Source organism: Pieris rapae, chromosome 14, assembly GCF_905147795.1.
Source record: "Pieris rapae chromosome 14, ilPieRapa1.1, whole genome shotgun sequence".
Taxonomy (NCBI): Eukaryota; Metazoa; Arthropoda; class Insecta; order Lepidoptera; family Pieridae; genus Pieris; species Pieris rapae.
Window position 1 is genome coordinate 2,221,867 of NC_059522.1, and position 25,110 is coordinate 2,246,976.

At 31.7% G+C, this 25,110-nt stretch overlaps 4 protein-coding genes across 6 annotated transcripts; 2 read left to right on the forward strand and 2 right to left on the reverse strand.

Moving 5' to 3' along the window:
* The first annotated feature begins 642 nt into the window (after positions 1–642).
* Positions 643–9,315, forward strand: LOC110991483. Its single transcript, XM_022256855.2, has 4 exons — positions 643–795; positions 2,669–2,777; positions 5,822–6,043; positions 9,144–9,315. Exons 2-4 carry the CDS (start codon positions 2,676–2,678, stop codon positions 9,279–9,281), a joined length of 462 nt encoding a protein of 153 aa, XP_022112547.2. The 5' UTR covers positions 643–795; positions 2,669–2,675; the 3' UTR covers positions 9,282–9,315.
* LOC110991449 lies at positions 6,798–8,735 on the forward strand. The gene is made up of 6 exons (XM_022256807.2): positions 6,798–7,122; positions 7,297–7,362; positions 7,432–7,494; positions 7,566–7,646; positions 7,719–7,778; positions 8,153–8,735. The coding sequence occupies exons 1-6, from the start codon at positions 6,856–6,858 to the stop codon at positions 8,312–8,314; spliced, it is 699 nt and encodes a 232-aa protein (XP_022112499.2). The 5' UTR covers positions 6,798–6,855; the 3' UTR covers positions 8,315–8,735.
* LOC110991447 (farnesol dehydrogenase-like) lies at positions 9,233–13,173 on the reverse strand. Its single transcript, XM_022256806.2, has 7 exons — positions 13,014–13,173; positions 12,356–12,491; positions 11,809–11,974; positions 11,108–11,249; positions 10,367–10,496; positions 9,690–9,821; positions 9,233–9,373 (listed from the first exon to the last, which is right to left on the reverse strand). Coding segments are annotated over exons 1-7 (753 nt in total). The 5' UTR covers positions 13,016–13,173; the 3' UTR covers positions 9,233–9,328.
* A 2,888-nt stretch (positions 13,174–16,061) lies between these two features.
* LOC110991479 (zinc finger protein 239) lies at positions 16,062–25,065 on the reverse strand. 3 transcript variants are annotated; one of them, XM_022256849.2, is made up of 10 exons: positions 24,895–25,065; positions 23,761–23,883; positions 23,431–23,506; positions 23,008–23,102; positions 21,979–22,068; positions 20,727–20,845; positions 19,391–19,524; positions 18,404–18,549; positions 17,773–17,820; positions 16,062–16,927 (listed from the first exon to the last, which is right to left on the reverse strand). In XM_022256849.2, the coding sequence occupies exons 1-10, from the start codon at positions 24,928–24,930 to the stop codon at positions 16,862–16,864; spliced, it is 933 nt and encodes a 310-aa protein (XP_022112541.1). In that variant the 5' UTR covers positions 24,931–25,065; the 3' UTR covers positions 16,062–16,861. The 3 variants fall into 3 exon arrangements, with proteins under 3 accessions (XP_022112541.1, XP_022112540.1, XP_022112539.1); XM_022256848.2 differs by having other exon boundaries at positions 23,431–23,515; XM_022256847.2 differs by having other exon boundaries at positions 23,431–23,557.
* Between the last annotated feature and the right edge of the window lie 45 nt (positions 25,066–25,110).

Sequence of the window (25,110 nt, forward strand, 5' to 3'; positions counted from 1 at the left end):
TCCTATAGTATTGAAACCTCCTACTAAACTAACTTCATAAGAAATAAATTACGACTACCTCTCGAATATATTATTATCATTTATATTTTTATACTAAACGCTATTGAGTACCCTACTGCTTGATGTTTCGTGTAATAACGCAAGATAATATGATATACATTTATTTTTATAGTAAAGCTCAAACAAATGTTTTTTTGAACATAAACTCGATAACAATTGAAAGTGTTGTATAGCTGAAATTTTTTTTTACCAATTCATGCATTCTATTAGGCTTGATTATAGGAATCACTTAAATATGTTCTTTGGGTTTTTTGGCTCTAGCACGTTTTGTGCATTAGCTAGTGTCAAGTATGGGAATGTTCTTTGTTAATCACCAATCAAATGTAGACATTTGTTTATGACGAATAGAAAAAAACATGGATGACAAATTGACATGTCATTGACATTATACCAATTACCAACCATAATATCTGAAGTTTTCGCGGGAAAACACTTAACTTTTTTTTGTTTTAATGACGTCGAAATATAGCTACATTCGCAACTAGATTAAAAGCCATAACTGGAAAATAATTTAGATACATGTTCTAGCCGATTACTTAAGCACTTTTCAATAACAGGTTATACGTAAATACTAATTGTACTATTACATGTGCAATGTCATATTTTGAACTTAATCTTGGGCAACCTTGAAGCCTTCTACGAGTAAGGCCAGCCGCTTCGATTCAATTTTACTACAAAATTAAATCAGTTTACTTCATAAAGTGATACATATAATACTGGAACTGTATTATTGAAGTAAGTACCATTTTTATTTGTGTTTATTATATAACCGTACAAAAGACCAAGCGATGCAGTAGGTAGTTTATCACTGTTAAACGATTTTGACATAGATGATTGGCCGATATATTTTCAACTATTATTGTTTTAATAGTATAAAAAGTCCTAAATATCTTTAACGTGATAGCCAAGTGTTGTTTTGTTGTTTGAAAACTTAGCTACAAAGTTAAATAAATAATAAAAATAAATAATAATAGTCGTGCCTTAATTTTCTTATAAAATATTGTGAATGCCAGCTGATGAAATCGTTGCTAAATTAATATGTATTAAGAAAAAAATACCTTTCGATAGAGTTTATTATTATTATTCAGTAGGCTAACGCGAATTACTTTATTAACTTAATTAGCTGATGGCGGTCGCGGATATAATCTATAATCACCGGCCGCATCTCTATGAATGTGATAAACGGTTTACACGGTTAATACCAATAAGACTGGTGTATTATTAAGTTATAACAAAATATATATTAATATCATATCATAATTATTAATAATATTTTATTTATAACATAATTATATAATTAGATGTAACTTGACTTGAATAACGATTTCCTTGAAGAATTAAGAGGCTATAGGAACACTTGTTGTATTTTCGCAACGCGAACGGAAGCTAGTAATAATTTTTATTTATTTATAATAGATAATGACAATAATAGGTATAATAATTCAATGATGATAACGAATTTTTACCGACCAAAGTAAGCTGTACTTAACTTCTTAAGGAAGCATTGTATGTAGTCTATAATTTGCAAACGGATATAGGAGACATTGCAGTTTGTTTGGCAACTCGAGTGACGCAATACGACTTCCACAATGATGATAGCTGGGATACAGGCCTAATTGGTATATACAGAGTGTTTTATTGATTCACAGATTTAATCAATTGTAAAGTTTTTTTATAATACTGTTAAAAATACTATATAAATATCAATCTCATCAATACAATAATTATGGTCAATTATACTGACTTAATTATCAATACGAGTAAATAACTATATAATGTTTATTATACCGATTTCATGCCCGCGATACCACCATTGCTATATACATTACAGTAGTATTTGTCGAAGGTTGACTATGAATTAAACTATAAGTTTAAGTGGGTTTAAATATTGTTTAACTGTTCCGACTCTGAACCTTTATAACACAAGTTGTTTTTGTCTTTCAAACTCAAACTCATAATAACTTTCTTGATCTAAACAAGTTCAGTTATCAGAAAAGAAGTTAAATTAATTGTAAATTTACATTTATTACCAAGTCGTCCGCAAGTCAATGGCGTAGAGCGGGCAAGAAGAACTTGCAAAAAACTTTCCGCCATTTTTTTAATCGCTAAGTTTGTATGCATACAAATTGTTTGAACTGGAACGAATCAATCCCAAGGATTAGGATTATTTAATTATTCGTCAAATTAATAAAATACTTTATTGATTAATTTACGTAATTATTTAAATAAAAAAAACATAAGTTATAATATTTTAAGATTTAATTAGAAATCCGATGTAAATGTTTCAAATACAATTAAAATTATTGGTTTTTCGAAAACGAAATTACAAAGTGAGCTACCTGTATAGAGAGACATGTACAAAGTTATAAGTTACACCGATCAATGCCATACAAACATTATTTAAACTTACTAGATATAGACAGTCATAGCACAATAAATTAAAACCAACCAATCTAATAAATACAAGTTTTTGCATAATCTTTGAGACTCGTTAAATATTTATACAGAATTCGTTAACAAATAGGTATAAGTATATGAAATTCCTAGTAAGGGCTAATTAAGTAATGCTTAAGTTATAAATAGTAATGGAAATTTTATATTTGTGCAGTGCAAAAATGGATAGACGGACTTTTGGTGTGTTTTTCGCTTTAACATTATTAGCGCATGGATTCTGCCTCCCATCACATATTAGAATGAGAAGGCAAGAAAGTACTTCGGTAAGTTTTTTATACAGCCTTTGAATAATACGATCTAAAGAAAACACTTTTTTAACGGATTGAAGCTTTGTATTATTATGAACTTATATTTATTTTACATGATTTTTTTTTTCGACGTTTCCGCGTGCTTTTCGGCGTGCGTGGTCACAGTGACTGAAAACAAAGGGTGTTGAATGTCAAAAAGTATCACAGCAGTAGAAAAAGTTATATTTGTATTTATTGATATCGAATGCGTGAAAATTTTTTTTATAAGTTTATAATAATACATAGCGTCAATCCGTTAAAAAAGTGTTTACTTTAAATGTGTAAAAGTTATGTTAATAAAAGACAATGCTATAATACGATCTAATTCTGTTATTAGTAATCATAACAGTCAAATATACAGCATTTACAATTTTCTTAACGTACATAAAAATACAAATAAATTTAAATGAATAAAAAGAAAATTTAAACATATGTAAAATGGTTGTTCCTTGTGGTAGCTATAAGCATTTTCTCGCTATGTGTTGGAATGCTAATTGATTGATGTACCCTAATGGTGACATTGGCAGAAACATTCTTGTTTCATACACCTATAAATAAATTCAATAAATATATATTTTGTTTATTAATATACTATGTGGTTTAAAAATATTATAAATACTTAGTTAAATTAAGTTTTCATTATAATATTAATTAACACGACATAAGTTTTTTCGCCTGGAATAGATCCCAGAACATCCATATAATTTGCCATGGTATCACTATGATCGCTTTGATAATGGCTTGTAATAGTACTTATAATAGGTATTAAATCGAATAACATGAATTTATTATTCTGACAGTACCTGCGATGTGAAGGGTACAAGGTCTAAATTATTGTATATCCTTAAGAAAAAACCATACGAAATAAATACCACTGACTAATTTCCTTGTAATTTCGTAAATAACAAGTTCATCAGCCGAGGTTATTTTTAGTTCACCTTACTCAGAGTCATTAAACTATCTGTAAAGCGAATCAATTCTAGATTTTTCATAATTAGTTAATTGATATAGGTATTACTTAACTTTGGGCACTTTACACTAAAAACACTAATAAAGTTCTAATACACTTCGCGAACGATCCTTTTTTTTATAGAACAGGGGTAAACGAGCAGGAGGCTCACCTGATGTTAAGAGATGAGAGAGATGGGCCCGCCGCCCATGAACACTCTCGTTGCTAGAGGGCTCGCGAGTGCGTTGCCGGCCTTTTAAGAATTTGTACGCTCTTTTCTTGAAGGACCCTTAGTCGAATTGTTAGCGCTATTTTTGTTATCCTAATTTCTTTATTCAGTTTATTAAATAGAAGTGGCTCCAGCGTGTGACTCTCATCCATGAGGGTCACAGGTTCGATTCCCGGCTATGCACCAATGGACTTTCTTTCATTATGAGCATTTACAATTTTTCAAACGGTGATTCGTAAAGAAGGTCTGGTGGCTTGCCTTTGATAAAAAGTCGACGGCGTGTCAGGCAGGAGGCTGATCACCTACTTGCCAAATGATCATGTAACGGATACAGAAATCTGAGGCCCGGACCTAAGAAGGTGTAACTGATTTATTTATTTTCTTTCATTATAAATGTTAAAGATAAAGCTGCCCCGTTGCATTGTGTACACAATGAATTAATGATTGGCAATAATATAGTTATTCCATGTTAGGAAGGCACGTAAGTCTATCTATCTATAAATTATATTTATTTAATTATTGTAAACATAATTTAAAAAAAAGAGGATTTCAACTGCCACTGAAGTATTTCCAGGGGGTCTAGTCAAGACAGCGTAACAGTAGAGTATGTAGAAAATCGAAAAATAAATTTGTATGAAAATGACAGCTAGTGTCGACAGTTGGTACCAACTACTAAGAAAAGAGGGTATCAATTCGTTAAAGGACGACAACGCACTTGCGAGCCCTCTAGCAATGTTTAATGTCCATGGGCGGCGGTATTGCGTTATTTAAGATGAGCCTTCTGCCGTTAGCTTCCTTTTACATAAAAACAAGATTACAATAGTGTGGAGGAAACATAAACTGGACACTGTCAACAGATTTAAACTCAAACTCAAAATATCTTTATTCATATAGGTAAACAAGTACACTTATGAACTTCAAAAAATATTTAATTAATTTTAAATTTACAATTAATACCAGTTCGCAAGTCAAGGGCGTAGAGCGGGCAAGAAAACTGGCAGAAAACTTTCCGCCACTCTTTTTAATCGCTAAGTTTTTAATACAAATTGTTTAAACTGGAGCAAATCAATCCCAAGGATTAGGATCATTTAAGTATTCTACATATTTGTAAAAAGCTTTATTGCTTAATTTACTTTTAACTAGGGCTTTCTGATAATTTCGCTTGGGAGTTTGTTGTAAAAACGAATACCATTTCCATATAAGGAGTGGTTTATCTTCTGGAGCCTGGTTGGTCACACACTCAATTTATTTTTATTTCGCGTATTATACTGGTGAAAGTCACCATTTGTTTTAAAATATTTTTTTTGTACATACAAAAAGGCTTTAAGAATATATTGACCGTATACACTATACGGTACTATACATAATATTTAGTTCCTTAAACTTATTCCGTACCGACACCCTCGGAGAAACACAACAAATATCCCGAACAGCCCGCTTCTGCAACACCTGGATTAAATCTCTGCAGCAGCACCCCACAATAGAATACCGTATGAAAGTAGCTATGGTACACAATAAAAAACATATATAACATTTATCATTATTACATTGCGCGTATAAAATGACACTAAGGGCCTGTTTCACAATGTATGGATAAAGTACCAAATAGCTTTGCAACATATAAATTATTCGAAATATAAAAGTTCCGAATAAGATATTTCACATTTCATGACAAATAGCGCTATATGACAGTCGTGAAACGCAAAAATACTGTTTATTCACCAAAGTATAATAAATACGTTATTTGGAACTTATCCGGACATTGTGAAACAGACCCTGAGTCATTAAAACATCGACGTCCATTACCAAGAAACCTGTTTACTATAGCTAATTTAATATTAGGCAGATACAACGATAAGTCCAACTGTGAATGATGAAGATGGAACAGACAAGGATGCCATCATTCCTTTAAAAGACTCAGGTCCCATATCTGTCCCAATCGACCCGAGCGATGATGATGAAGATGACCTGACCCCCGCACCAGCGTCTTCTGGAGGCGGAAGCAATATATTCAGCATCTTTAACCTACTGGGTGCTATTCTTCCAAGTTCAAGCATTGCAAGCGTAAGTTTTCGAGTATATTGTTAGTTTAGATATAAAACACCATACTAATGCGAAAGCATCAGTGGTAAGAATAAAATCTAAACTTAGCTAAGTAAGACGTAAATATTTGACATACGAGAGTCAAACTTAGCGCTGCTTTACATCTTACCAAGGTATTGAGCGTTGCTTGAAATCGTATCTTAATACAAAACAAATGAAGTTGTTTTTATAGTAATAATAAAATGCTTATTCATAAGAAATTCTTCTAACGCTATCCTTAAAACTGAACACACACTAGGGATTCCCTGTTTTGAGGTTAACTAGATTGTTTAATTTTTAAATTCTAATTAAATCTATTTGTTTGGTCCCTAATATTAATTTGTTTATAAGAACTAGTTGATACTAGTCTACTGCGTTCATTTGTTTTGAAGTATACTGCATATTTTGGTTTGACGCGTGGCACCAGTGAATTTTTATAATCGCACCGTTTGTTGCACGCATTTTATGAGGTAATAAAATTGAATTTTAATAAATTCCCGATTTTTTAAGGTAAGTTATTTTTGTGTGCGTATTGAAGTACACAGAAATACATTTTTAGTTTATTATGTATTTAAATCACGTGTGAATTAGTGCATGAATGTTTTATTGCACTGAATACTGCACCTGGCACAAAAAACATAAAGGTAAGTACGCACTCTTTTCTGTATTAATATGAATTTAATTAAAACAATACATATTTTGAATTTAAAATACTTTCATAAATATCTTGTTCAAAAGTTCAAAAATTATATATACATGTTTTTCAGACACTTCTACAGAATATCCTAAGCCTTATGGTGGACAGACTTACACCGCACATAATAGTGCGTAGACAAATCAACGATATTAATAACATAGACAACTTAAAACCTACTTTCCAAAGACAAGAGAACGAGAGTGATTCTAGAGACTCTATGGATTCGGAGGAAAGTGATGACGATCGGAATTCAAATCAAGAGTTGGATTCGGAAATGGATTCGGTTGAGGATGAATATGATGAACCTGAAGGTGATGGACAAGGAGGTGGTATTTTGGGTCTTCTGGCTGGATTAAGTGGTGGTGTAAGTAATTAACACACAATTTATATTTAACATCGGTACGTGTAAAAAGAATTCGACTCGTAACAGACATTGCAGGTATTTTTAACATTATATTAAGAGTATTTTAACCAAAAAACAATTTTTTCTTTCATGATACTGAAATTGTTATACTATTTTAAATATTCGTGATTTTAGGAAGATGGCCAGTCTGATTTAGGATCGCTTCTTGCAACAGTTAGTGGAATTGTTGCTAATTTGAGTGTAAGTACCTATATTTAAAAACCCGTTTTTAGTCAAATCACAGATAATTCAAATAATTTTATATTCTAGGGCGATGGAATTGACTTAAACGCGTTGATAGCTTCCGGAATTGGTCTTTTTGTAGGATTATTGGTACGTTTTTATTTTTTACAAGACAATTATGCTTTAATAAGTATTTTTATTGATGGCAATGTTATTTTCAGTCGGAAGGAAACGAAAATCCTGGTTCTGTTATAGCTAGTTATTTCTTGACGTCTTTGGACACGATCACCGGAGGTGGTTCGGTAAGAATAATGTTTTTTATTGAAGACTTATAATTTTATTATAGGTTATAATTAACGTTTAAACTATTTCAGACAAACAACGGAGCCTTTTTTGGTAATTTTCTATCGAAATTGATTCAAGGGACCAGTGCTGTGAGTTTATTACTTTAATTATATCGACTTAGACCTACGTCTACACTGCAACTCAAAAACTACTGTATCGATTTCGATAAAATTTAGACTGTTCTCTAAGTTTGTATTAAGCCGAGAAATTTGTAATGTGCAAACGATGAAACACGAATACATATAGTCACGGGGGATTCCCCGTCCCATACTCTCGATCTTATAATAAATGATCCATGACCTTTATCATATAAAATTCCCAACCAACTTCCGCACCGAGTGCCACCCAAGGCTACGCCACTGGGTCAACCTGATAACATGCTTTTTTTAAGTCGGTTAAAATCTTATATTTTCCATAATGAAAATAAATTACGTATTAATTATCGAAAAGTTACTTTTTCCAGGCACTTGATCCGGATGCAAGCTCAGAGGAGAATGGAGAGCCGCAAATGAAAGACTCAGCGGGATTTTTTTCGAGTTTACTGATGGTGCTTCTCGGAAACATGTCAAAAGGCAGTTCCGGTGGAAGCTCACACCCGTGGAGACGTTATCTTGAAATTCATTAACCATAAATACAAAGAAACCATTGTTTTAAACTCTATAATATACTTCTTAGGTGTTGTAGAGTATCTGCACCATATATGTTGCTAGCTTGATCGGATTGTGTCGTGGTCTAATCGCGGAATAGATAATTAATTTAGTTGTGAAAAAATTATCAATTATCATGTTATAAAATTATCAGGCCAGTTATTATTTTACCATATAAAGATATTTGTTTTTGTATATTCGAGTCATATTTTTTTTAATGTATGACCTGAATAGTGACTCTATTCACAGGTAAGTTCTTTTTGCATAGGTTATCTGCAATTTATGACAGATAAGTAACGCGGTGTAACATTGTTGGCCTTTTGAGTTCAGCGGGTGACTTTCTTCCAAAATTATATTACTTTTCTTAGCTGCTCATTTTATGATATTATATATTTTACGATTCGGTTACTACATGTATATATTACGTTTTGTTAGTTTAAAATTAAGTTATTGTTAAAATACTTTGTACTCTTATATAATTAAATAAATTGGGTTACGATAAAAATATCACCAGTGATTTTATAACACAGCGTCCTTACCTATGTGACATGTGTTGATCAGTGAAATAAAAAAAGATTCCAAAATAGTTATTTAATTACCTTTAATAATAATTTTTTTACATGTATATAACTAAATTAACGCAGGCACAGCTAAATAATAATCCGATGTATTCAAAATATTTTACGAATTATCTATTTTTGTTAGTGTTTTGAATTTATTTACGTATTTTAAGGACTGCTTTATTAAAAACAAACACATATTTTATTGCCATAGATATATTTGCAATTAAAAATAATATTTTTTCAGCACTCTGAAGGTGAGGAATCTAGCGCGCCATCTATATTTTGGACCCTTAAACTGGACATTTTACGCGCCCTCGTTCAATTTACAACTAGTTTCCTGGGATTGGCGTCGTCTACCGCTTTTCATTTTAGTTCACAATGAGTACCATTTTCATAATAAAAGTTATGGATAGCAACATTTTTTTGATTTTACATCCTCTTCTCCGATACATGACACAGAGAAAGCTCGTTTATCTGAAAAATAAATGTTCAGAATTCGACAATTACACCATTAGGCATTGCTAAACGTAAGAGAATATATTTTAAAATGCAGGCGAGGCAAAACATCTTGAGGAAACCGACATGTGTTAGACCCAAAAAGTCGACGACGTATGTCAGGCACTGGAGGCTGATCACCTACTTGCCTATTAGATTTAAAAATGATCATGAAACATATTCAGAAATGGATCTAGGATCTAAAGAGGTTGTAGCGCCACTGATTATTTTTTATCAATATAGAGATGTATCTGTTTAGTTTCCTTAATAATTAAATAAATAAGTAATTGCTTACATTTATGTTAGGGGGAGTGGAGAGAACGTAGGACACTGCATCAGCTACATCTCTTGGACTCAGCATTGGTACATCTAAAGTTTTGCCTCCCCTTTCAACCATATCGGTTTTCACTAGCCCCGGAGCTATGCTCTGAAATGATATAGCAATAAAATTTATGTAATCGCAATACACCGGAGAAACTCTGCCATACTTCTTCGACCATACTTCATTAGTTTGTTTTTTTTTCATTAACTTAATTAACATTTCATTAGCTTAATTACTATTTAAATGATATTTAAAGAAAAACAATGATATGCTTCTTAAAATAATACCAAATTTAGGTAAAACGCTTTCGAAACCTTGAGTGAACAAAAGCCCTTGGCTCAATGGTTAAATTTAATTTAACTTTTTTTTGACAATTCTTATAGTTAGTTTGAATACGTTAATAATTTCTGACGTTCCACATTAGTTTATAGCGAGCATGATTATCGGTTGGGTAATATTCGTGATATACATAAAATAAATAAATCATTAAATAAATATAAATACATTAAATTTCCTTATTTTGACGTTCATAATATAATATGATGTAACATAATGTACACTATGTTACCAACATGAATAAATTATTTTTGATTTGATAAACCTTAATACAATATGAATAGGGAATAATACTTTGAATAGGGTAATCATACCGTAACTTTAATATTGCTGTTTAAATGCGCTAATTCGTTGAGGAGAGACTGTGTGAAGGCCGAAACTGCGTACTTACTCGCTGGGTACGTGTTAAACACAGGTAAGAAGGGCACGTAATGGCCCGCAACGCTGAAACATCAAGCCGTATATTAAGTTATTATAAATTGTTCTCTGCAAAGTACGAAATAAATTGGACATAGTAATAACCCATAGTTAATCACAGATTCCAAGTTTGTTATATACAAATATTAAAATGACAGCATTTTCTTCAAATATTAGGATTCATTTCTTTATCATTTATTCAGATTAAATCGCGTTAGACAAGGTTTTTAAAACATTGGTTGCTAAGAAATTAGACGTGATTTTTGTGAACGTGAAAATGTGAGGAGAGTCGTTTAATATTCAATTTTAGCAATTTCACCCTATTTAGAGTTGGTGTGACTTGTATTCGACAATTTCTCTCTCTTAGATATCATCCAGACATCCCTACTAACCTTTCCCTAAGGGGAAAACAAAAAAAACAAAAGAAAGGCAGCTACCCAATTATATTGAGTCCGAGAATGTATTCCACATCTTAATGGATCAACCTATAAGTTGTGTGATGAAATTTCTAAATAGCATCTATTACAGGAGATCAACATATACACGCCTTGAATTTAAGAATAATGTTTAAGATAAGAGAGAGTTTTGGGATTGAATAGAACAGAAGTTGGAGGAGATGAAGATAATATTGATGTTACCTGGATATATTAATGATGTGCCCATTGAAGTTATGAGTTTTCATAGAATTAAGAGCGTGTCGTGTGCATAGTATGAGTCCTTTCACGTTGATGTCGATTGTTGATAACATTTCATCACAGCTTACAGGTGAGTCTCCGAACTCTGAAAACATTAATTACCTTTCGGCAACTAAAAATGATATAATCTTATAATTATATAAATGGAAACCGCTGTTTCAGTATTTTTGAGTTGATAATTGATTTCAAAGGACTATTGTATTTTTACTACGACGAATAGAATTTGACTCCTATTTTATTTTATGCTCAAAAAAAATATATCAATATGTTAATAATACTCGCAGTGCCTACAATTTCGATAAAAAATGCTATTTGTATGAAAAACGTGTAAGATTTTTCAGAAAATGTTTGAGTACCTACTAACGTCGAGTTACGTACTGACTTAGCTCATGATAGGCCTACAAAAAGAATTGTTTATATTATAAGGTTACTTTCGTTAATTACATTATGTGTTTAGTTAATCATCAATGAAATTTTTTTTTAGAAAAATTCAAGGAAAAAAGACATTTCTCTTGACATTAGTGTCTTCAATCAAACAAATTCTTCATCTTCACAATATTAGTATAGAACTACTAAGTAAAACGCTGCATCTCCAATAATTTTACCAGAAAATAAGGTAGTAAATATGAAAAAAAAAATTATACCACTAATATTTCCTGGATACATGACTCCAGCATTATTGACGAGTATGTGTGTGCCTCCATAGTTCTCCTCCACTGTCTTAAATGCTGCTTCGACGTCTTCTCGCTTGGTAATGTCGCATTGTATCGAATGAATACTACCAGGGCCTGTTATTTGTGTTTTCAGTTCCTGTTATTCAATCAAAAACACATCGAATTTGTTCTGTGTTGCCAAATGTATTTAAAATGATGTACCTAATCGACAAACGCATTTCTACGTTTCGTTGATTATTTTATTGAATACGCCTACCTCCCTTAAATAACACTTTTCCGGGAATTGAACTAATAACCATCTGGTTCTACACCATGAAGGTTAATAAGGCTTTTAAGTAAGAAATAATTAAAGATTCTATAAGCAGAACTACGTTTACATTCTGTAGGATCCAAAAACTATAAAGTTTTAACGATTAATAGTTATTTTTAATCTGTCATTATATGATTTATTAAGCTATGTGCTATACTACAGGAGGCATAAATCACAGTAACCACGATTTATAACTCTAATTCTCACATCCACAAGTTGCGATCGTCTTGCTAACCCGACGAGCTTAAGGCCGGAATTAGCCAATTGTACGCAAATCTCAGCGCCAATGCCTGCACTTGCACCTGTAACAACAGCCGTCTTTCCGATCCAGCGGTCCATGTTCCTACAAAGAAACATTTTAAAACTTATACGGAAAATGAACTCCCGAAAGATATGCAATGTTCCCGACGCGTGCCAAGTACAAACTGAAAGCAAGAATGTTATCGGGAGTCCCGCAATCGTCCCTTTTTTGCATTTGTCAGCAGCAGGTAAACTAAGCGTTAGAGTGGGGAAGATAATAACTTAATTCTATATTCTAATGACTGTGTTGTTAAGAATTTTTTTGTCTTTCAATTCATGGGAAATTGCTAGAAAAATTTAAGTAATCAAATTTATTGAACCATGTATTTATTACGTATCGTGTATCAGTGACATAAAATAAATCCTTGAAGTTTTATAGAAATTTGCATCGATAAACAATACGTTCTCTTTATTCTATCCGTATTAAATCAGTTGACTGGATCTCTTTTAGTGTAGAATTACCGTGCTATTTTTTATTTCTTTGTATATTAAAAGTCATTTAATAAGGACTATGAGCTACGTAATTACGTTACAAGATGAATTGTATTAAGGATCAGTTACTTACATAGATAAACTTGCGTGCTGATTCCAAGACAATTAATGTTCAACTAAGACACGACATATGCAATTATGATCTATAATTTTATTTTACCGCGCTAATTTAAATAGCTATTATATTTATTGTTTACGTCAACGTAAGATATTTAACGAATACCAAATAACCAGTCACGACTCACGACTGAACAACTGCCGACTTTCTTTAAATTATAACGTAACATGTGAAAGTAAATTTCTATAGGTACTTTTTTTGAGCAGTGTTGGCCTAGTGGCTTCAGCGTGCGACTCTCATACTTGAGGTCGTAGGTTCGATCCCCGGCTGTGCACCAATGGAATTTCTTTCTACGTGCGTATTTAACATTTGCTCGAACGGTGAAGGAAAACATCGTGACGAAACCGACATGTCTTAGACCCAAATAGTGTGACGTGTATCAGGCACTGGAGGCTGATCACCTACTTGCCTATTAGATTCAAAAATGATCATGAAACCTAATGTCAAATGACCTAAAGAGGTTGTAGCGCCATCGTTTTATTTTTATATGTACTTTTTGGATTATTAGATAGTAAATGGATTTCAGGCCGCTTTATTTTTAGTTAGTTGCTAATCTTAAAATATACAAAGATATTTTTGAGTTACATTATACATAGTTGCTAATCTTAAAATATACAAAAAAGCGAAGTCTATGAATTAACAACTAATGCGGTTCCAACATACAATTAAAACAGGCTATAATTTATGTACACATTACATGAATGACAATCCACCAATTCATTTAGATAATAGTTTATATAAAAGACTTAAATGCCTTAGAGAGGTAGTCAATCATGTGGAATCGGGACGCGTATTCCAACTAACTACTAAGTTTATGGCGGAGAGTTTATAATCACTTGCCACAAGTTAAATATTACGAAAAACAGCCAAAAATCTAAATTATACCTTTTCTGCAAATCAAATAAATTGAGAGATGTAGTGAAGTTAAAATAAATCAACATTACAATTGAAAAAACAAAAAATATTATGGAATTAAAAACTTTTTTAAGGAAGATCTGGGATCACCGACTTGACTAATTTTTAACTTAAAAGACTTTCCAAATCTTACACTAATTTAATAATGAGTTACAAAGCGTTGTTGTAATGAATAAACACAGGTTCTTTCTTTATTTATTTACAAGGAATAGAAATAAAACAGCAGGTTATATTTAAAATTGTATATTTGAAGATAAATGTATGTTAATAGAAAAATCTCGGTCGCACTTAACAAGGCTACATTATGGTCGACTATATTACATCTACGAACTATACAACACCACCTCACACCTGACGCACATAGGAACATTTTCACCTTATACTAAAGTTCAGCATTTTATACCAAAATAACTACAATAGCGAATCGACGTCCACAAATCTGTTAAATAGATAAATAATTAATACATAAAAACTGTTACCATTATGTTGTAATCAATACCTCGTTCTTTAGAATATTTATCAGTTCCGACATCGCTCCAGCGACAGGTCGAATGGAAAACAAATTAGTTATTAAATATTAAGCTTCAATCAATTATGGTGGTCAAAATATTGATGATAATTTCATCAAATGCAGTTTACCCATACAGTCTCGGTATGCAGAATATGTAAATTATGATCTATATAATAGATATGTGACTGTTGCAAATTTTTTTAACGGCAATACTACATAATCAGTTTAACAACATGAGAACAAAATCGCTAAGGCAATTTAAAATAAGAACAGTTATAATTTACTAGATCATAGCTATTTTGCTATAAAACGAGCTCCATCAAAGGTATTCCTAATACTTAAATCTTTTTAGTCTATAAATCTTATCTATTCATCAACATGTGCTCTCAACTATCAAATGCGGTCAATCATATAATCTATATTAAAATCACTTTATATAATCTATGTACTTGAAGATAATATTGCTATGGTTAAAATAACACGGAAGAAAACTTAGCACAGTCAATGTCTAGTCTGTATCTTTCAGCTGTCAAAATACCAAATTAAGGTAAAATACGGCTTTATTTAAAAACTATTAACTTAGGTTTAATATACCGACCGCTTAGAGCGATACAATGCTATAAACAAATATTCGACATTTCAAATAATAATATTGCGACTTTTAAACTAAACTACAAACCTTAGAATATACAATGATATCAAATTTCTCCCAAACGCAAGTCTCTGATATCTATATTAAAACTAAGTAAAAATAACGGGCAAAATATATTTACGATTTTTTATTTATAAAATCATGTGTGAAATGAAAAATAACTTTCCAATTTTCTTGTTTAAAAAATGGCTCCTTGGCTTGAGAATATAGCTTTTATAAAATTACTGCCGGTTCTCTAAATAATTATTTGATTAAACAGTCAGCCTATATCGAACCGACCAATGATTTATATTCAAATAACACGATCTTGCCTTACATTAAAATATTAATTGTATCACGTATCTATACATTTAAGAGTATTTAATATTTACCTATACGATAAGTGCAAAGCGTGATTTTCAGCCTAAATACATACCATCGAATAACGCCTTTTTCTGAAGTGAAAATTAAATTTTAATAAATATTTTTTTTAATTTTGCTTACTTTTTTAGGAAAAAACCACTTCAGCGCATCTTTTTTAGCAAATTTATTTTCAGCAATAACTTTAATATGACCTAGTCTGATCGGTTGTTAATTTAAATAATATATAAATTTAAATTCATAATGATTATTGAAGTAATACTTCTTTTGGCGCGATGGAGAAAATGATGAGAGTGAATTTTTACGAATTTGCGAAATGTGACACAAAATTAACAGAATGAAGTTAGTTTTAGGTGGCATGGAAATAACTATGTTCAAATTGTATATTCTAGTATTTTTATATTTAGAACACGTGTTTCGTAACAGTACAATTAAACAGTGTGAATAAATAAATATTATTTTGGTGTTTTTTAATCAATGTCATATAAGACGGTGACAGTATTTACTAATACATTATTTATTTTAATAAAATCTTTTTGATTAATTTTAATATTTATCGTTAATCACTACTGCATTTTAGTTTTTTTTCCATACGCCAAAGAAGTATGACTTCTAACGCGTGTACATAAGTACACTCCCTTTTTTTCGGATTTTGTTTGGTCAAAAAAATATTACATATTTTAAGATAACCAGCCATACACTAATTCAACTTTTACAATTTTGCGAATTCTTTTTAAACCACTTATAATTATTTAGTATCTAAAAATATGTATTCTTTTCTTTATGTTTACACAGAAATGATATTGCACTCACAATAATTTGTATATAAAATGTAATAAAACAAAAGTCTGTCGATTGATACGAATACCTTAATTACGTTAAATGAAAACTATTTAAAAAATGTAAGAACCACTTATGGTAAGCGAATAATATTATTGTTACTTATATATTGCTATGACACTCCAATCTCATTATTTCTCCCTTTACAAGAATTTTTTAAACTCAAATGATGGGAATGTATTCTAAACCATCGATTTTGCAAAACTATTTTTATACAAAATGCATACATAATCTAAGTACGCGGCGTAACATTTACTATAGGTTCACTGCGTGTCAAGTTTATACCACTTTTATACAGATTCAATAATCTAGTTAAATTTCTGAATCAATTAGTGATTTCAACAGCGTATAAAATATCTATATCACAATTGAAGATATTTTACATTGAATGACACCACTCATTCAATATTTTAAAAGAAAAATTCACTCCGGCTCGAAGGACCATCTTGTACGAGCCACTATTAACAACCACGCAGAGTACTTATAACGCCTTTTATAATTCATCAGGAATATTGTCTCTTTCACTCACTGAAATAAACTTTGCACTTTTAACTTGGGGATGTACTGAGGCTCCTCTTTTATTATTGGAACCTGAAACACATGCATCATTTTATTTAAAGGTTTCCTTACTCGATTAAACTGAAACTCAAAATAACTTTATACATATTTAAACAAGTATACTTATACACGTCAGAAAAAAAGTAGGAATTAATTATAAATTTACATTTACTACCAGTCAAGAGAGGGTAAGAAGAACTGGCAAGAAATTCCCTGCCACTCTTTTTAATCAGCAAGTTTTGAGTCATACAAATTGTTTGAACTGGAGCAAATCAATCCCAAGGATTGTGGTCATTTAAATATTAATTTATTAAAAGCTTTATTGATTAATTTACGTTCAACAAGAGAATTTATTTATGGATAATTTCCTCATTTCGCTTCGGAAATGGACGTTTATGTCAGCTCAATGCTAAAATTAGATTTAACCTTTGGTTTTAAATATAAACCAACAAATTTCTGGTTTAATATTGAGTTTAGCGTAATGGTCTGTCATATATAAAACTATAAATCACATTAATGGGTCCCATTTTTACTCAAAAATAAACTTAAAGATTCATCAATTTCCTACCAACATCTTGCCATTCTCTAATGTAGAACCATCCTAATCCTAAAAGTACTAATAAATTTGCCCAGTTTGTCATTTGCAGACCAATCTTTTCCAAAATTTGCAACAACTTAATATCATATAGATTTCATATTTATAGTTTGTAAGACCTCTGCTAGTAATAGTTATTAAGTATAATGCATGCTGTTAAAAGGTGCAGTTTTTATTATTATTTTAAAGCGTACATCTAGAAGCAGATTCTAGATTGTAAGGCCCGGTTACAACTAATTTAAATAAATAGTTCATTTACAAAATAAAATCAAATAAATCTAACCTCGAATTCTGATTGGTCGTCGTCATCCAGTTCTAGAGGGTCCTTCATCTGCGAAAACAAATAACATTATTTAACATATAGAAACTTAAACAAACAATTATTTTAATGTTTTTTAACCAGAACTGGATAGACATTTGGCCACAACCCCACCTGATGTTAAGAGATGCGGCCTATGGCAGGGTTCGTCGGTCCAGGAAATTGATTGAATAAACTGTGTTATATATTTGGTTGTAGTATTCAAATGGGATCAATAATAAATCTCAATCTCAAAAAATAGCGTTGATCCTATTATTTAAGTCACTGAACCCAGATGTCGTGCGAATCACAGTTGGGCATAGGACTATTCCATGTGTACATTTGACACTCGCAACTGGTAGATTCAAAACTAAAACAAACAAGACTAAAACAGATTTTTTTTATAGAACAGGAGGCAAACGGGCAGGAGGCTCACCTGATGTTAAGTGATAACTCCACTACACTCTCAATGCCAGAGGGCTCGCGAGTGCGTTGCCGGCCTTTTAAGAATTTTTTGTTTAAAAAAAAATAGAATCTTTTGTTTTCATAAAAGATTCAATTTTTTTCATGAAAACAAATAGTATAATATATGTATATTGTATATGTTATTAGTTACCTTGGGCGGTCGGCCCCTTTTGGGTGGGGACTGCGCACGAGTGGCGAGCACGCGCAACTGATGCGCTCGCAGCAAGTGCTCGGTGTGCTCGCGGGGAGATCCCACTATCGCCCCACACGATGCGAACACGCACTTGTATTGCATCTCTGAATCAATGATGTGTATTATTAAATACTAGCTGACCCGGCGAACTTTGTTCCGCCTTAATGGCAATTAATAAGCAGTTTTTTTTTATTGGAAAAAATACAAAAAAATAAATACCTACATTAATCATTCATTATATGAATGGGCAATGGCACTATCATTACATTATTATTGTTAATTATTTATTTAATAGAAATAGTTTGAATATTGGTTTCTTTTAATATCAAATTGTCATATATACGTCATTACATAGCTATCATTTGCGTTTTGTTTTTCCAAGTCTGATTCTTTTTTGTTATACCACGTTTTATAGTGACTGACGTTTCATGTCAATGTCCCACGGGAACTCTGTCGAACGGGATAAAAAGTATCTTATGTCCGTCTCCTGGCTCTAAGCTACCTCCATACCAATTTTACTTTTAACTTTCTTTTATATATATAGATTAATAAGTTAGACATTCATATCGCGAGTTTTTTCATATAGGTAAACAAGTACACTTATGAACGTCAAAAAAATCAAATTACTACCAGTTCGCAAGTCAAGGGCGTAGAGCGGGGAAGAAATATGTAAAAATTAAAAAATAAAATATTACACCTTTTTCTAGAAAATAATATCTATAAATTTGAATTAACATTAAAAAATTTTTTTAATCAAACCATACGCACACTACACATAAACTATATACAAATCAGAAAACTGATCATATATGCTCTAACCTCAAACTAGGATTCTAATTTAAGTAATATCAATATTATAGCTTTTCATTAGTAAATAAATGATTTTGTCAATTGTAAAATTGGTTGAACTAATACAAAAAAAATATTTTAGTAAACAGTTCTTACGTTCTTCTTCATCCTCCTGATGGTGTCTGGCCATGTGGACCTGCAAAAGCCTCTCGGAAGGCAGCTTCACGTCGCACATGGAACACGGGAAACGAACTCGCACCGGGCTCTTCAACGTCGAATGGGCTTCGCGTCTGGAAGGATACCCCGGTTTTTTTTTTATTTTTTTTTTATTTATTTTTTTTATTATGGCAATATCCCCCGACTCTTGTGGTGCGGGATCTTATTTTTCTCAATATGCATATATACAGTCAAACCTGGATAAGCGAGGGTTCAAGGGAGCACAATCTCTTTCTCGCTTATAGAGGTTTCTCACTAAACCGAGTTTCTCGCTAATGCAGGTACATGTGTAGCATTTCTCTCTTATAGAGGTACGCAGCAATTACAAGACATACTTCATGTTCATGCACTATGTAATTTTATTTTATTTAGAACTTATTACACTTTAAAAGATCCGTCAATTTCGTTTGGGTTTCTGTTTTTGTATTTTGAATGTTTTTCTAACCCATACATTTTGTCGAATAATTCTTGATCAACAACCGCCGCGTATTTAAAGTACTGATGGACCGTCTCCAACGCACTTAAAGCTAACTTCATTGGAATGATCTTAACAATGGTAGGAAGTTAAGAATGAGTCATAAAATAGCAGATGTTAAATTTGTCATTTGTTCCTTCTAAATAATATACATAAATAAATGAAGCTCGAATGTCGCTTATGAGGTATAGACAAGTAGCAGTCTCACTTACGGAGGTCCATGAGGGAAAAACGACTCTCTTACAGAGGTTTCTGTTTCTCGCTAATAGAGGTTTTGGGAGCTTAAAATGACGGGTCCTGGCTATTACTCTCACTTATAGAGTTTTCTCACTTACCCAGGTTTGACTGTATCTCCATAAATACAAATGCATATATTACAACAAATTTTTGTTTTATATTCATGGGCTAGTCTCATCCAGTTGCGATCTGAAGTTTCTTAATATTTCCGGTAAATTCACGGTTGTTACCGATAACGGGATATTAAAACCTATTGGAATTTATTTAAAACGGAGACAATTCTATATCAGAAATGAAAATATATGTCCGAATCGCTAGAATACATTTCTTCATATTATTGAATTCACATAATATTAATATATATATAGTAGTACTTAAACGGCGTCGATCCAACTCATTTGTAGCTGTTTAATCAACTGGCTGAATATCTTTCAGGGTGTTAGTTAAACGGCTAGGTTGTTAATTGAACGGCTAATTAAACTTGTTGGCTGCAACATATACTACTGTAAACAGCTCTCCATAGAAAAGCGGTTGTCATTACATATATCTTATTAATCATATTACCTATGCGTGTACATATGGTTTCTTTGCGCAAAGCTCTGACCGCACATGGGACATTGGTACGATGTCTCCAAGGGACGGCCAGACAAATGACGCTTGCGATGCTGGTTTAAATTTGTCACCTGAAATCCAATAATACATACTGTATAATATAAAATGTATAAAAATACTGTTGGGTACAGTGTTTCCAACCCAAACGATAAATAAGTAACTTAGCCAATACTATTATTTATTGCTTATTTAAATATTATGGAATATATTGAAATATTAAAAAAGAAAAAACTTGGCGATTCAAAAGAGTGGCGGAGAGTTTATTGTCCATTCTTCTCTTCCGTTTTACACCCTTGATTTAAAACTGGCAGTAAATGAAATATTAGAAGCATTCAATGTATATTTCTTTTTTGACGTACATAAGTGTACATTGTGTTGAATCTGATTTTTTAATTTATGTATTAGTTTCAAATACGTAAACGTTACAATTCTATAAAGCTATACGCAATACGCCGTTGACCTTGGGCGAATAATAGTAAATTTGCACGCATTTATAATATTTGTGAAAAAAACACCTAAGATAAATTTACCAAGGCCATGCAAGAAGTTCATAACACACACTTTATAATCTTTTGAGGTCTGAGACACAGATAGTAATTTTTATTATATATTATATAGTATTTTAGGCATTAGTATTGTAGGCACCCATCTCTATGATGGCTATACTTACCTGCAGCCAGGTAAGAAAAGGTAAATAAATGTAGCTTATTACCCTTACCTGTTAATTAAAAAATCTAAGTACAGTAATAAACGGCGTAACTTACTACATGTAACTAACATGAGAAAGTAAAAATTAAAAATAAATTTGTTGTTAATTAATTAATTACTATTAATAACAGCAGGCTTATGATGGCAGATGTTGTTTTTAAGTTCATGATCTTGAAATCAGCTTATAAAAAATTGTTTCATCTAAATAACAGATGAGGGTATATTTTTCTAATCCCAGATCTTAGACAACTACTGGAATATGATCTTCTATTGGGGCTTTTACCTTACCTAGTCATAATTAATTTAGAAAGAAGTTACACTTCTGACATGTTTATTCTGTTCGCACGCATTTTTTTAAATCGATTAAATTAACATGATTCCTGAAAACCTTTTATATTTCAATAAATCCCTGAAGTTCACGATTTCAATATACCCGCATTCTTCCGAAATTTAAATTTTTAACTATACATACTATATTAAATAAATTTTTCCTCACCTGTGCATATGCCTTGTCGCAACCAGGTTCTGGACACACAAAAGGCCTTTCTCCAGTGTGCAGGCGGACATGGTTGTTGAGGTTTGTTACCTGACAATGGAAAACATCGAATAAATAACACAATATCGATAGCACATACATTTTGTTATTGGGTAAGAGGCAAAGGAACTTTAAAGTGCCAACCGCCATTTATGGACACCTAAACCGCCGATGGGATACCGGCCTTTGAAGGATTTTAATCATATTATTACTCAATTAACATTTCGGGAAACTAATATGCAGATAAATAACTTATAATTATTGTCATATATTTATCATAACTCGACTCGAGTTCATTACATTTTTAATATTCATTGTCCCGTGTTATATTATAATGAATGGCAATAAATGGCTTTAAAATTAAACTAAATACATATGTAGGTGGGCAAAATTTCTTATGTACTTTCAGGCGAAATAGAGATATTCTTGCCTTAATCAAGTATACTATTAACAAATTATCAAAATAGTAAAAAAATTAAAATTAGTTAAACTTTGATACTTTTAAGTGGTTTAAAAAATAATTGCTCAGTCAATCATAACAAAAATCAGAAATTATACATATAGTTTTTGGATTTTCTAGTTTTGTGTGTTAGTATGCATAGACTACTTAAATTAGAGTCCACTACCCGACGCAAAAACGTGTTTGGCGCTTCTTTGCATTTAGGGGCTCTTTCCTTTATAACAAAATCCCCAATCTATTGATTCCAATAGTCAAACTATTCACTTACAAACTCACAAATCACATAAAAATAACACTAGCCAAATCTTCAGAGGCCGTATCTTGTCTGTGGTTCCAAAAATTAACACAAACACAGCGCACTCTCAAATGCATAACAGTTAAAACTACTTTTTCTACTGTCTCCGACATTTAACATGTACCACAGAATAATTGTTATACAGTTACCCAGAACACAGAGACTAGCAACATAATATATTGAACACCCTATTTCTAACAATAAAGTTATTATTATTAATAAAGAAAAAACTCACTTGAGTAAAAGCTTTGCCGCACTCCTGGCACTTGTAGGGTCGCTCATTGGTGTGGATGCGCAAATGAGCGCGCAAATTGTTTGACTGGGAGAACGCTGAAATGAAATAGGATCAAACATAAATAAAAAACAAATTATTTCTGTCCTAGAGAGTCAAAGGTTTCGGTGTATTTAAGTGTCGGTTAAGATTCAGATACAAAACTAAAAGTGCTCTGTGCAACTCCCTTATGTCAAAAACAAGATCAACACACCAATCATAAATGTCTCTCTCATTACTACTTTCCGAATCTCAGCCTTAGCGTCTTCGCACTATGAGTCCCATAAACATCAAATATTAGCCTTAGTCCGGAAGCCCCAATGTAAATATAGTATGTTATGTGAAAATATAATAGTTTTTGTATAGATATTTCCTTACAATTCTTACCTTTGTTACAGAAAGTGCAGACAAATCGCCTCTCTGCACGATGATTCCGCATATGATTTTGCAACTGCATATTTTTCTGGAATGACTTATGGCATACATTACATTGATATTTGTGATTGGTTTGTTCCTGAAAATAATACTGTATGCAATTAAAAAGGATACAATTACTTTCATTATGACACATTTATGATATTTAGTTGTTAACCAATGCTGTAACATCTTACATTATTCCAATACAACATTTAAAATAAATAAGAAAAATTTATAGTTATTAGAAAGACTCTGTATTCTTTGACTGTTTATAGATTAATATTATTTAAATTATATTACCTCTTCATTATTAGAAGACTGATCAGCAGTACTAGGATCACTATCATCTAATGTCACTTCAGGGACAAGAGGTTGACATTTGAAACAGGCATACACAGAATCAGTACCCGTTTCAAAGAGTTGCTGAAATCATAAAACAACTTTATAATAGCATGACTTCCAAAAAGTTATAAATGCATGTCCTACTTCAATTTTATAGCAACATTAATATGAAAGGTTCAGTGTCACATAACTTTTATAGATGTAATTTAGAAGTTTATTACTTTGTATACATCAATTTTGTAGCTTGAAATGATAGCTTTACAAGAAGATGTTAAATGTTGAAACAAGATCCTTTATTCTTAACAGTATAGAATACACATTGTTTTTAGTACTTGTTGATGACATAGTAATCTACATTACAATTACAAACAATAAAAGTAAATAGCTTAAAACAATGTTGAAACCCTACAGGCATGCTAATCAGAGTACAGACAACTAATAGAATAAAATTGATAACTGTTTATTAGAATATAAAGATATCTAATTACGGTCAGTAAGAAATGTCAATTAACATATAATATAATTCAAATTAATTTCTCACTAAAGTAATTATTATTATTTATTTACTTCTGTAAATCAATCTTAATAAATTGTTAAATAAGTAGAATGAATTTAAAGTTATTTTATTAAAAACTTATTAAAACCTAGCCTTTTCAATTACAAAATACACGTTAAATTTCACAGTATAAACGCTTGAACAGCTTGAACGAAGAGAACATTGAGAACTCTAAAAAACAAACACTGCCTAGTTTTTATTCGATGCGAAGCCAGACGTAAAAAAAACTTGAGCGACGACAGTCGAGGTACGTAAATAAAAAAAAATAAGGCGGGCTGCGCTGGTTTTATACCTACCTACGTTCTGCGTATTTAGTTTTTTTGTTAGAATCAAGCAGCATTAATAAACCGTTATATCTATCAGATAGGCAAACAGTAGAAACTTATATGTTACTTAGTTCGCGTTACGATATTAAATTAAACTATACAGTTGATACCTCGGTATGTTATAAAAATAACAATCACGCAAGGAAAACAAAAAATATTGACCGCTTTAGTATGGCATAATTAAGTCATAAATCTTGGCTATATGCGTACCTGTGCAGGTTTCAAACAAATTCCACATTTATCCATTCTTGACACACTTATTCTTTTGGAAAATCATAAAATACAGTAAATATTAAATAGATAAATCCACTTTCAACAAAATCACGACAGCTCGTCAGAAAAGGGCACAAGCAGACGCGGGGCGGGGCCGGGGCATAGGCATTCTGAGTTGCCACATGCCTGGATCGTCTCCCACTAAGTGATCAA

Bases quoted from the DNA above. Each gene is read 5' to 3' on its own strand.
- LOC110991447 (XM_022256806.2), bottom strand. The intron at 11,975-12,355 runs GTGAGAATTAGA...ATTGAATAACAG, and splicing joins GACGATCGCAACTTGTGGAT to GAACTGAAAACACAAATAAC. The intron at 10,497-11,107 runs GTAACATCAATA...TTGATGTTTCAG, and splicing joins CACATCATTAATATATCCAG to CGTTGCGGGCCATTACGTGC.
- LOC110991449 (XM_022256807.2), top strand. From the start codon at position 6,856: ATGGTGGACAGACTTACACCGCACATAATAGTGCGTAGACAAATCAAC. The intron at 7,123-7,296 runs GTAAGTAATTAA...TCGTGATTTTAG, and splicing joins TGGCTGGATTAAGTGGTGGT to GAAGATGGCCAGTCTGATTT. The intron at 7,647-7,718 runs GTAAGAATAATG...AAACTATTTCAG, and splicing joins CGATCACCGGAGGTGGTTCG to ACAAACAACGGAGCCTTTTT.
- LOC110991479 (XM_022256847.2), bottom strand. From the start codon at position 24,930: ATGGATAAATGTGGAATTTGTTTGAAACCTGCACAG. The intron at 22,069-23,007 runs GTGAGTTTTTTC...TTCCATTGTCAG, and splicing joins GCGGCAAAGCTTTTACTCAA to GTAACAAACCTCAACAACCA. The intron at 16,928-17,772 runs GTTAGATTTATT...CATGTGTTTCAG, and splicing joins ACGACCAATCAGAATTCGAG to GTTCCAATAATAAAAGAGGA.
- LOC110991483 (XM_022256855.2), top strand. From the start codon at position 2,676: ATGGATAGACGGACTTTTGGTGTGTTTTTCGCTTTAACATTATTAGCG. The intron at 2,778-5,821 runs GTAAGTTTTTTA...ATTTAATATTAG, and splicing joins GAAGGCAAGAAAGTACTTCG to GCAGATACAACGATAAGTCC. The intron at 6,044-9,143 runs GTAAGTTTTCGA...ATATTTTTTCAG, and splicing joins CAAGTTCAAGCATTGCAAGC to CACTCTGAAGGTGAGGAATC.